The sequence below is a fragment of the Eulemur rufifrons genome, chromosome 9 (genome assembly GCF_041146395.1).
Source record: "Eulemur rufifrons isolate Redbay chromosome 9, OSU_ERuf_1, whole genome shotgun sequence".
NCBI classification, from domain to species: domain Eukaryota; kingdom Metazoa; phylum Chordata; class Mammalia; order Primates; family Lemuridae; genus Eulemur; species Eulemur rufifrons.
In genome coordinates, this window is record NC_090991.1 from 1,234,528 (window position 1) to 1,246,640 (window position 12,113).

Consider the following 12,113-nt stretch of genomic DNA (forward strand, 5'->3'; position numbering starts at 1 on the left):
CTCCAGGGTATATGTCCACCACATCTTCTTCATCCAGTCATCAGCTGGTGGGCACGTAGGTTGATTCCATGTCTTTGCTATTGTGAATTGGGCTGCAATAAGCATTCGAATGCAGGTATGTTTGTGATGTAATAGCCTCTTTTCCTTTGGGTAGATACCAGTAGTGGGATTGCTGGATCAAACGGTATGTCTACTTTTACTTTGAGGAATTTCCATACTATTTTCCCTAGAGGTTGTACTGCTTTTCCTGCCCCCCAGTAGTGTATGAGTGCTCCCTTGTCACTGCATCTGCGCCAACAACTGTGGTTTTACTCATTACTTTAGTGATAACGCTTCCGGTGTTCGCTACTAAATGGCATGCTGGATTTTGAGCTGAAATATATGCACAGACTGTGTGCTTTTTGAAATCATGTTCAGGAAATATCCATGCAGCCTATTGTATTGAATATTTCTAATGAAAATGGTTGAACATTTTGTGAATGCCTTTTTAGTGCCATTAGAAATGATCCTATAATTTTTCTCCTTAGATCTGTTAGAAAGATAATGATACTAATTGGCTTCTTCATGTTGAACTATCCTGATTATGATATGTTGTTCTTTTATTGAGCTACTAGATTCTTTTTAGATATTTATTTAAGAATTTTACACTAATATTTGTAAGATCGGTCTGTAGTATTTTTGTTAGGTTTTGATATTGATGATGTTAATATTATACTCACTTCATAAAGACAATTTAAATTTTTCCTTTTTGTATGGCCCAAGACAACTTAAATAGTCTAAGAATTGTCTGTTTTATAAAGGCTTGGTAGAATTCTGCCATGAAACTGTCAGGACCTGGTGTTTTGAAGTTTATCCACACACAGCTTTCTCAATTTCTTCTCTGAAAATCAGTCTGTTTAGACTTTCTTTTATTTTGTCAGCGTGGCTATATTTATATTTTTTAATAAAATTACATTTTATTGAGGTTCTAAATGTATAGAATTGTGCAAAATAATTTATTATGTGCTTTCTGGATAAGTTGCTACATAAGTGTTTTGCATATATAGCCACATCTTCATTTTCTATAGATTTCTGTTAGTGACAATGAATTTTATTTTCCATTTTAAAAGTCTGATTGGAAAACTGAGGCCCGGTGCAGTGGCTCACGCCTGTAATCCTAGCACTTTGGTGGGGCTAAGGTGGGAGGATCGCTTGAAGCCAGGAATTCAAGACCAGCCTGAGCAAGAGTAAGACCCCATCTCTACAAAAAATAGAAAAATTAGCCAGGCGTGGTGGCGCACACCTGTAGTTCTAGCTACTTGGGAGACTAAAGCAGGAGGATCATTTGAGCCCAGGAGTTTGAGGTTACAGTGACCTATGATGACACCACCACACTCTAGTCAGGGGCAACAAAGCATGACTCTATCTCAAAAAAATAAAAAGAAGGAAAACGGAATGACTATATGTACTATATATTCAAATAGCCCCTTTTGTTATATATCCAACCAGTATATTTTTATTATGTCCCCATTACTTTGTGAAATATTAATCTAGTAGCTGTCATAAGAGCTTTTTCATGTCTACACAAACACAGGGGCTTACGTTTTCGGAAATGTTACTTGGTGATTTAATGAGTAATTGTCTTAACATCGTCTCCCTTTTTAAAGACAAGTATAGGCTGGACCCTTGGAGTATCTGATTAATAGCAAGGTGGAATTTGTCATTCTCCATTTTGGAAGAAAACTGGCCAATATTTATTACCTGAAACTACAGGCATGCACCACCACATCTGGCTAATTTTAAAAATCCTCCGTAGAGACAGTTTCACTGTGTTACCTGGGCTGGTCTCCAGCTCCTGAGCTCGAGCAAGAAGGCAGAGGTCTCTGCTGCCAGGCCTGTGCGGGACACTGGGGGAGTCTGTTTGACCAAAGCAGTAGTCCTGGCCCTGACTGAGCTACTAGGGTTTTACAACTTTATTTAAAAAACCAAAAACCACTCCTTTATTAGACTTTAATCTCCTTTAGAATAAATGACAGGTCAAATTTCCCACTTTATCCAAAAGTGCTTCTTACTGTTATACATAGTAGGTGCTCAGATTTATTAAGTAACATTTTTACTTTTTGTTTGTTTGTTTTTGAGACAGAGTCTCACTCTGTTACCCTGGCTAGAGTGCTGTGGCATCAGCCTAGCTCACAGCAACCTCAGACTCCTGGGCTCAAGCAATCCTCCTGTCTCAGCCTCCCGAGTAGCTGGGACTACAGGCATGTGCCACCATGCCCGGCTAATTTTTTTTTTTTTTTTTCTATTTTTAGTAGCGATGGGGTCTCACTCTTGCTCAGAGCTGGTCTCGAACTCCTGACCTCAAGCGATCTTCCCACCTTGGCCTCCCAGAGTGCTAGGATTACAGGCGTGAGCCACCACGCCTGGCCTAAGTAACATTTTTAAATTGTATATTTATGGTATATAATGTTTTAATATATGCATACATTGTGGAATGGGCTAGATCAAGCTAATTAACACATCCATTACCTCACATACTTCTCATGTTTTAAGAGAATTTAAAATCTCCCATAGTAATTTTCTGTTACTACGTTTCAGTTATTACATTGATATTAACTCCAGCCACCATGTTGCACAGTAGATCTCTGGAATGTGTTCTTCCTGCCTAACTGGAATCAGGTCCCCTGCCCACCATCTCCCCTGCAGCCCCAGGCAACCATTCTACCCCCTGCCTCTGTGTTTGCATTCCACACGTCAGTTAGAGCATGCAGTATTGTCTTTATCGGCCTGGTTTATTTCACTTAGCATAATGTCCTACAGGACAGATACTAAGTAACATGTTTTAATCATGGAAGTATACATTGACATTACGCAATTTGGGGGAAGTGCTTAAAAATACAAAGAAGAGGCTGGGCGAGGTGGCTCACTCCTACAAGCCCAGTGCTTTGGGAGGCCCAGGTGGGAGGACCACTTGAGCTCAGGAGTTCGAGGGTTCAGTGAGCTTTGACCCTGCCACTGCACCCCAACCTGGGCAACATTGAGATCCTATCTCAAATTTTTAAAAAAAATTTAATATATAAATAAATATATGAAAGTTAAAATCACCTATAATTTCACTTTTCAGCTATAAAGGCTGAGGTATCTCACTATATTTTATTCCCATTTGTTGTCTGTTACTCACAAATGTGAGGTTATACTGAATATACACTTTCCCCCATGTACTTGTTGAAGACATGGTTTTTAGCAACTATATGTAACATTTCCTTGTGTCATGTGTTTAATGCTTCCGTAGCAGTGGACATTTAAATCACTCCACCTTATAAATACCATTGCAGTGAGCCTCCAGGGTACAGGAGTTATTAACACCATTTCTGATCTTTCCTTAGAATTGAATCCTAGCAATGGAATCATTCGATCAAAGAAGATAAACTGTCAATCCATCTACTTCTAACCTGGAGGGATTAGTCCAATTTTTGTTGCATTATGAGGAGTCAGTGTGAGGAACAGCCTCAGGGTTCCTTTGCCAGTGTGGGGCCCAGACAAGTTATGAATGAATCAGGAAGCTACTGATGTATAGCATGTCCCACCTCCAGCCTAAGCAGCTTGCTTCGCAGTGCAGTATTGGTATTGTGGTGGGGAAAACGCGTGTCTTCTCGTGGGTAGATGCGCATTTACTGATCCTTTTATGGAGTCTCTTGGATTCTCCGTGGTCTTTTTCCTAACAGCAGTTGCAGGGATGGTTTCCAAACAGATCTCACATCCATAAACGCACAGACCAGTTGGAGACCCTGCGGTGTGTCCCCATTAGACGTACGATAAAGCTGGGGTCCTCCCGTGGCTTGCACAGCCTCCATGGCCTGCTTCTGTCACCTCATCCCCAGGACGCTGCCCGCCACTGTGCTGCTTCCTAACTGGGCTCTGCTCCTCGGACTCGCAAGCTGGCTTCCCCCCAGCCCGGGGTTCTGCTCTGCCTGCCCGAGGTGCCCGTCCTGGACACGCTCGGGCTGGCTTCTCAGTGTCCGGGTCCCCGCCTCAGGCCCAGTGTCCCTTTCAGACTCTCGGCTGCAGGTCCTTGTTACGAATGGCTCTGCCCGATGCTGTCATGGCACTGTCACTACTGAACTGACTGTGTGGTTGTCCCCTTGTTTGCCCTCCTCCCCTGCCACCCTGCATTAGATACAAGCTCCCCAAGGGCACCCAGCTTGTCCGCCTGCTCAGTTCTGTGTCTCAACCACTTAAAACAATGCCTGGCACAAAACTGAAGTCAGTAAATGTTTGTTCACGTGAGGCAGCAAAGACCTTTGCAGGCGTTTTGCATTGCCGATGGACTGCCGTTGTAGCTCAGTGGTAGACTCCAGTCCAGTCCCTGCTCCGCGATTATCTGAAGTTTTAGGGAAGTTAATTTAACTGAAGTTTCACTCTGCAGATACAGTAGTTAGGGAAGAATTTTCATGATCACGGGGATAGACTTGAAAAGACCTAATCTCTGATATTCATTTTACACCCACAGGTCTCTGGTCTGGATTGACACTTTGTGTCTTCTTTCAAACCCTTTTGTACTTGGTGTGTATCTTCAGGATAGACTGGAATAGAGTTGCAGAGCAGGTAACTGCTTATTTGAGAAATGTGGCTTGCTTGATCCCATGGCATGGTGAGGAATCTTTTAGGGTCAAAATGATAGCAGTGCCACTGGCAGGGTGACTCACTGTGAAACATGAAATACATTATTACTAATATTGGGGGGAGGGGAGGCAGAAGAAAATCACATTTCCACACATGTTCCTCTTAATACGGAGCTGACTTAATATCTACTGACTAGGGAATCGACCTTAAAAAAAAGGAATTAGGTTAAAAATATTTTGGTGTAACATTCTTAGGCAAATAGTTTTCCTATTTATATTGACTTGTTAGCTGTTCTTTACAACGTTTTCTTTTTTGCCCGTGGTTTGCTAAAAAGCAGTACGTTAGGTGTCTGTAATCTGCGGGAAATACTTTGGGGGCAGAAGCCCACCACATGGACAGAAGGTCGGGACCGTGACCAGTTGAGCACCTGTGCATTGAGTTGGGGGCTCTCGTTCCTGGTCAAGGCTTAAGATGGCACGGAAGGGTGGCTGGCCTGGGGGGCCGGGAGTGATTGTTATTATAATAAGGAGCCCAATATGAGTTTAGGTGACCAAATGCGACTGCTTCAGCTTTGACCACCCTAGCTTTCAAATCCTACTGGATTTGCCTAATTTCCATGCCTGTTGTCTTTCCTACCTCAGTTTGATTTATTCAGGACTAAACTTTATGGGACGTTAAGGTGGACCATAAACTACCCTTAGATGACACCACCATTGACCTTTAGACTTTATTGCTTTTATTCGTGTGTGGGAACACTAAAGGGCACAAGTGCAAACATGTGAGATTGGCAACTCTCGCAGCAAGCAGGTTTTTATACTATTACTGTGAGCTGAGCACTGGGCAGGAACTAGTGGTTTTCTGGTATTATGTTCTCTTGGCTTATGGCATTTTCAGGCCCAGAAAGAATGCACTAGATGTTGTAACCCCTCAGCAATAGTGTCAGCAGCAACTCTAAACGGAACTTTTACCAAATGGCTACTGGCTTGACTTGACTTACACTTCACTTACTTCATGTGGCACCTGTTTCTAGGCACAAGTTCGAGCTGGGCTAAAAGGGATTAAAGAGACCATACCTACCCCAACAGGTAAGGGAGGCCATGCTCTGGTATACTCATTTTCTGTCCTCTCAAAAAACTGGTACAGTATAAACTTTTGTTGTTCTGAAACTTAGCGTACCAGAGTTGCTTATGCATGAGATCATGCTCTCTTGCTCAGTAAAACTTGTCTCAGCCACAGTAATTGGTAAAATTAACTCTAGGTTCTCCTGTGAAATGTGTTTTGAATGTAATTTCATGATTACTAACTGATGAGTAATGGTCATTGTTTACAATGTATTCTCGTGTCAATTTCAGTAAACTCCCTTTCTTTGGCCCCCCTCCCCCACTGTTCTCTGCAAACAGATCTGCCTATCGTGGGAAGAGAAGGAACCGACGGAGTGATTTTGCCTGATGTCATCAGGCCAGAGAGCCAGACCCTCCAACTGATGGTCCTGGAAGAAAACACCCAGTATGCAGTGTGCACCATTGGGGACGTCTTGACGCTGAGACAGCTGATTTTCTATCGTGGAACGGCTCTGGCCCTTGCTGTTGTGGTCCTTTTAGCAGGAATTTTCATAAGAGTTTTCAATGACCGTGGCTAAGATGGAAGACTCATTACTACTCTACAAACTAGAAATGATAATTGTTTGCCATATATTAAGTATCACAGGTGCGCTTACTATTTGGACGGTGGTTTTACTCTCAGGTGTACACGGAAATGGTATCAGGGATGTTTCCTTGGTTATGCTGAGAAACTGCCCTATCCTGATGGACATGAAGAAAAGAGCTATAATTTTAAGTAAACTTTTGTTTTCTCACTTTACCATGGTTTCAGATATGGATGTTTGATTTTCTCCGCTATAAAGTTCTTCTCTCTCTCTTTTTTTTTTTTTTTACAGTTTTTGTGATAACCTTTTATTTATATAGAATTATAAATTACAAACTATTATTTTGCTCAATCCTTTCAACCACTGAGGGAGGCAGACATGCTAGAGGGTATTAGCTCCATTTCACAGGCAAGAATGGAAATACTGTTCCCATATTTAGTGTAAGAGACAGCTGGGACTTAAGCCCTGGGCTTCCATTCTCACGACTGCTTCTTTCTCATGACTTTGTGATGCATCATTTTGAAGTAATCTGATTTCACCATCCTTTAAAATATAAGAGTAACGTCTATAACATCTATTGCTGGCAGGTTAACTCTGGAGCCAACCAACCTAATTAATTGCCTCATAACCTGGCACATTTTCAGGCACTGTTACACCTCTAACTCAATTTCACAGCTATGTTTGAGGGCCCCATGAGCCAAAATTGCAGCAAAGCTGACTTGAAAGGACCAACAACACAACGGTCAAGCATATTTCCAAATTTAACCTAGGCCTGGCCCATCCTCACCCCTTGCTCAGATGGCAAGCTGAGACAACAAAGTGAAGGCCCCTTAGAAGTGGACACTGAAAAAACACAAGCGATATCAGACTGACTTCTTTAAGGTTAACATCCTCAGAAAGCCTATTGCTGGCCTCTACATTACCAGCAGGACAAAGGGCAATACTTCAGGAGTCCAGAATATGCAGGAAAAAGGTCAATTAAGCTCCCTGCCAAGTGCCCCAAAAAATCAAATAGCGCTAAGTTCATCCATGCCAAACCAAGAAAATGGTTCATTCCTTCCTGATCCTGGTTTTAAGGAGAAAGAAGATCATCACAGAAACCAGGAAATTCCATCCTGAACTCCTGGGGGAGGGGGAGGGATGGTGGGCATTGCCCAGACTTGACGGTGCGGGGGCAACACAGTCTGCCACTGTGGAGGGGAAAGCTATCTTGCTCAGCTTTGGTCTTCCACAGGACAGTGGAACCAGAGACTAGCAAGCTCAGGGCTTGGGCGACCACTCCTGGGAAAAGCAGGACTTCCTCGCATGAAGTGCAAAGGTCCTTGGGGAGAAGAGTCTATGAACACCATAAAATTGTAAGCAAAATTTTGAGTATATGCATGTACTGGTCAAAGTGGTCCTTTGTTCTCAAATCCTGAACTAGAGAAAGGGACTAACCAGTTGCAGACTAGAATACAAAAGCCACCAGCTGCACTTAGAGCCAGCCAAATTTGAGAGCTCGCAAAGCCATCACTGAAAACTTGGAACATGGATTCAAAGAGACAACTGAGCACTGTTTTTGCATTCTCCTTCCTAATTGTATTTCAGGGGCTTTGTTCGTGCGTAGCCTGGGACCCCACTTGCTGCTGGCATCTGCAGTAAGTACAGTCTTACTGGGGACATTGCCCTTTAACTTGTGGGATCCCAGGCTAGGCATGAATGGCCAATAAGCATATGAAAAGATGCTCAACATCACTAGTTATTAGGGAAATGCAAATTAAAAACACAATAAGATACCACTTCATACCTATTATGATGGCTATTAAAAAACAGAAAATGGTAAGTGTTGGTGAAGACATGGAGAAATTATAAGTCTGTGCACTGCTGGTAGGAATGTAAAATGGTGCATCTGCTGTGGGAAACAGTTTGTTGATTCTTCATAAAGTTAAACATAAAACCATTATATGATCCAGCAAATCTACTCCTAGGTTATACCCAAAACAATTGAAAGCAGGGACTCCAACAGATACTTTTATACCAATATTCATGGCAGCACTATTCACAATAGCTTAGGTGGAAAAAACCCAAATGTTCATCACAGATGAGTGGGTTTTTTAAAATGTGGTATATCATACAAAGCAATATTATTTAACCATAAAAGTAATGAAATTTTGATACATGCTACAAGTTGGGTGTCTCCTGAGAACATTATACTAAGTGAAATAAGCCAAATATAAAAGGACAAATTGTTAGGATGTGAATTTGTATGCAGGTGGAGAAAGATTTTTCAACACAAAGATTAGGATAGTTTTAAAGAAAATTTATTTTACTTCTCAAAGAGTAAGAAGGGCACAACATGAACAGAAAGAAGGAAAAGTGTTGGCATTGGGATCAGGGATTTGGGGTTTTATTAGGGGGTAAAGAGAAAGAAAAAAATAGTTATGGCTGTCAACTGATAACAGAAGCAGCTGTGGAGTGGTTTGCTCCCCCTCCAACCCTCCCCTCGTTTTTTTCCTGGTGAGGCTGGCGTACCCAAGTCCTTGGAAATGTGGTTCTGGCAGGAGCTGGTGCTGGGAAAACTGGATAGCCACGTGTAGAAGACTGAAACAGGACCCACAGCTTTCACCTCTCACAAAAATCAAATCACGGTGGCTAACAGACTTAAACCTTAGGTGTGAAACGATTAGAATTCTAGAAGAAAATGTAGGAAAGACTCTTACAGACATTGGCCTAAGCAAAGAATTTATGAAGAAGACCCCTAAGGCAACCACAGCAACAACAAAAATAAATGAATGGGACCTGATTAAATTAAAAAGCTTCTGCACAGCCAAAGAAACAGTCACGAGAATAAACAGACCACCTACAGAATGGGAAAAAATTTTCTCAGGCTACACATCAGATAAAGGACTGATAACAAGAATCTACTTAGAACTCAGGAAAATCAGCAAGAAAAAAATCAAACAACCCTATCAAGAAGTGGGCAAACGACATGAATAGAAATTTTTCAAAAGAAGATATAAGAATGGCTAACAAACATGAAAAAATGCTCAACATCCCTAATCATCAGAGAAATGCAAATCAAAACCACAATGAGATATCAATTAACCCCAGTGAGAATGGCCTTTATCAAAAAGTCCCAAAACAACACATGTTGGCATGGATGCGGAGAGACAGGAACACTCATACACTGCTGGTGGGACTGCAAACTAGTGCAACTCCTGTGGAAAGCATTATGGAGATACCTTAAACAGATTCAAATAGACCTACCATTCAATCCAGCAATCCCATTATTGGGCATCTACCCAAAAGAACGTAAGTCATTCTATGACAAAGACACCTGTACCCGAATGTTTATAGCAGCACAATTCACAATCGCAAAGATGTGGAAACAACCCAAATGCCCATCAATTTATGATTGGATTAGTAAATTATGGTATATGTATACCATGGAGTATTACTCAGCTATAAGAAATAACAGTGATACGACATCTCTTTAGTTCTCCTGAAGAGAGTTGGAACCCATTATATTAAGTGAAGTATCCCAAGAATGGAAAAACAAGCATCACATGTACTCACCAAAAAATTAGTTTCCCTGATCATCACCTAAATTCACATCTGGGAATGATACCAATCGGATATCAGACTGGGGGGGGAGGGGGTGGGTGTATGCCTACATGATGAGTGCGTTGCGCACCGTCTGGGGAATGGTCATGCTTGAAGGTGCTGACTCGGGGAGGGGGGGTGCGAGGAGGGGATGGGTGGATACCTACATGATGAGTACAATGCACACTGTCTGGGGAATGGACATGCCTGGAGCTCTGACTTGGGGGGACAGGCGGTACATGGGCAACGTATGTAACCTGAACTTTTGTACCCCCCATAATAAGCTGAAATAAAAAAAAAACAAAAAACAAAAAAACTCATGCAAAAACACACGTTAGCCTAGGCCTAATCCTGACAGGGTCAGGATCATGAATATCACTGTCTTCTACCACCATATCTTATACCACTGGAATGTCTTCACAGGCGGTAACATGCATGGAGCTGTTGTCTACCATTACAACACCTTCTGAAATACCTCCTGAAGGACCTGCCTGAGAATGTTTTACAGTTAACTTTAAGTAAAAGGAACAAACTCTACAATAACAAAAAGTAAACACACAAACTGATAACAGAGTTGTTTACTTCCATTATCAAGTATTATGTACTGTATATTATTGTATGCACTAGACATTATACCACTGGTAACACACAAATATGAGTAGTATGTTGAGCCATGACATTTCGACAGCTGCGACTCCAATAGGTGATAGAAATTTTCAGCTGTCATCACAGCTTATGGGACCACTGTCATATATGTGGTGTTATGTGGTACATGACTGTATTTGTAAATTAGGTTTTGATTTATGTACTAGGTTAACATTGTGGTTTGTGTGCAGCAACTCAAAAGTACAGACAGACTTAGGCCAACGGCCTCCTGCTTATTAAACTGAACAATACAAACCACTTAACTTATACAACCAAAGAGAAGGCCTAACCTACAGTAACAGCAAAAGGATAAGAATGTCTAGGGATAAACTTAAACGCAAATGCTTTATGAGGACAAGAATAAAATCATGCCTGAGCAGAAGCTGCTAAAAATATCCTTGTCTGGAACCCATGGGGCTGCACCAGCTCCTGTGCCATTTGGAGATGCTGTCATTGTCATCCTCTATCTACTGGAGGGGTGACCCCTTGACCAAGGACGGAAGTCCTGGAGTTGGGAATAGTCTCTCCTCCACTCCCACTATAGAAATGGCCACACTATTGAAACCAGAAGCACTTAGCTACCCTCCTCCTCCTGCCTTGTGATTTCCTGATAGTGCCTCCTACTGGCAGAACTTCAAGCCACCAGGCATGAGAGTCTGGGATTTACAAACTCTGGGCCCCGCAGTAGAATATAAAAGGGCAAGGTGTAGAACTGAGAAACAACAGGTGAATAACCTCCACAGAGTTAAGAATAGAAGGGAGACCACTGCTATTGTTATATACAGTTCAGGGGAAAATCTATTTGGTTTGAACTGGGATGGAAGTGGTTAGATTCAACATATATTTTGAAGATACAGTGAAAGAGGAGTCAAGGATGATTCCAAGGACTTTGGCCTGAGCAAACGGGATACAGGATGGTCCCATTTATTGAGACAGGGAACACTGGAGGAGGTATGCATGGTGTGTGTTTATTTGGTGGAGGAGGATAAATAAAAAATTCTACTTAAAGTTAGGATGCTTATTACCAATTCAAATCGAGATAAGATATAAATAAGTATACCCTCTGGAGAGGAAATGCTGGGATTAGAGCCTTCTCTGGTCACCATCCATGGAATTAGATGAGGGAGTGACTGACCCCTAAGGCGCCTGAGCACTTAGGACATCAGGACGGGAGAAAGAGCAAGCAAAGGAAAACCCAGAGGACGTGGCCAGTGAGCTAAAAGGAAAACCAGACGACTGCAGGGAAATAGAAAAGAAAGGAAAGCGTTTCCAGAAGATGGGAAACGAGTAACTGTATCAGCTGTTGGTGAGCAGAGTCAGATGAGAACTAGGAAGTGGGGAGGAAGGCCCGGGCAGCGTGGGGACGTCTGCCGGAAAGGGGACCTGAAAACTAGGACAGTAGCTGGCGGGTGACACGCAGCCAGGGGAAAGTTTTCTTTTTTTCTTTAAAGGCTAGGCCATGAAAAGGTTTGCGCACTACTGGGAAGGATCACTGTCGCAGCACACGGGAGACAGTCGGCCTTCCTGCCCCGAGGCGGCCAACCCTTGAGGGAGCCCGTGAGATCCGGCCCGCCGCCTCCAGCCGAAGCCGCTACCCGCACAGGGGCCGGGAGAGGCGGCGGGCCCGGGGCGGCGCTGG

The 12,113-nt window shown here is 42.7% G+C and overlaps 1 protein-coding gene across 1 annotated transcript in view; it reads left to right on the top strand.

The window, feature by feature from the left end:
* Window positions 1-6,241, top strand: part of LOC138392022 (multidrug and toxin extrusion protein 2-like) — a 64,636-nt gene extending 58,395 nt beyond the window's left edge. The window contains exons 16-18 of the mRNA XM_069482263.1: window positions 4,490-4,584; window positions 5,633-5,687; window positions 6,003-6,241. Coding sequence (XP_069338364.1) covers window positions 4,490-4,584; window positions 5,633-5,687; window positions 6,003-6,241 — 389 coding nt within the window. The remainder of the gene's footprint in view (window positions 1-4,489; window positions 4,585-5,632; window positions 5,688-6,002) is intronic.
* The last annotated feature ends 5,872 nt before the right edge of the window (window positions 6,242-12,113 follow it).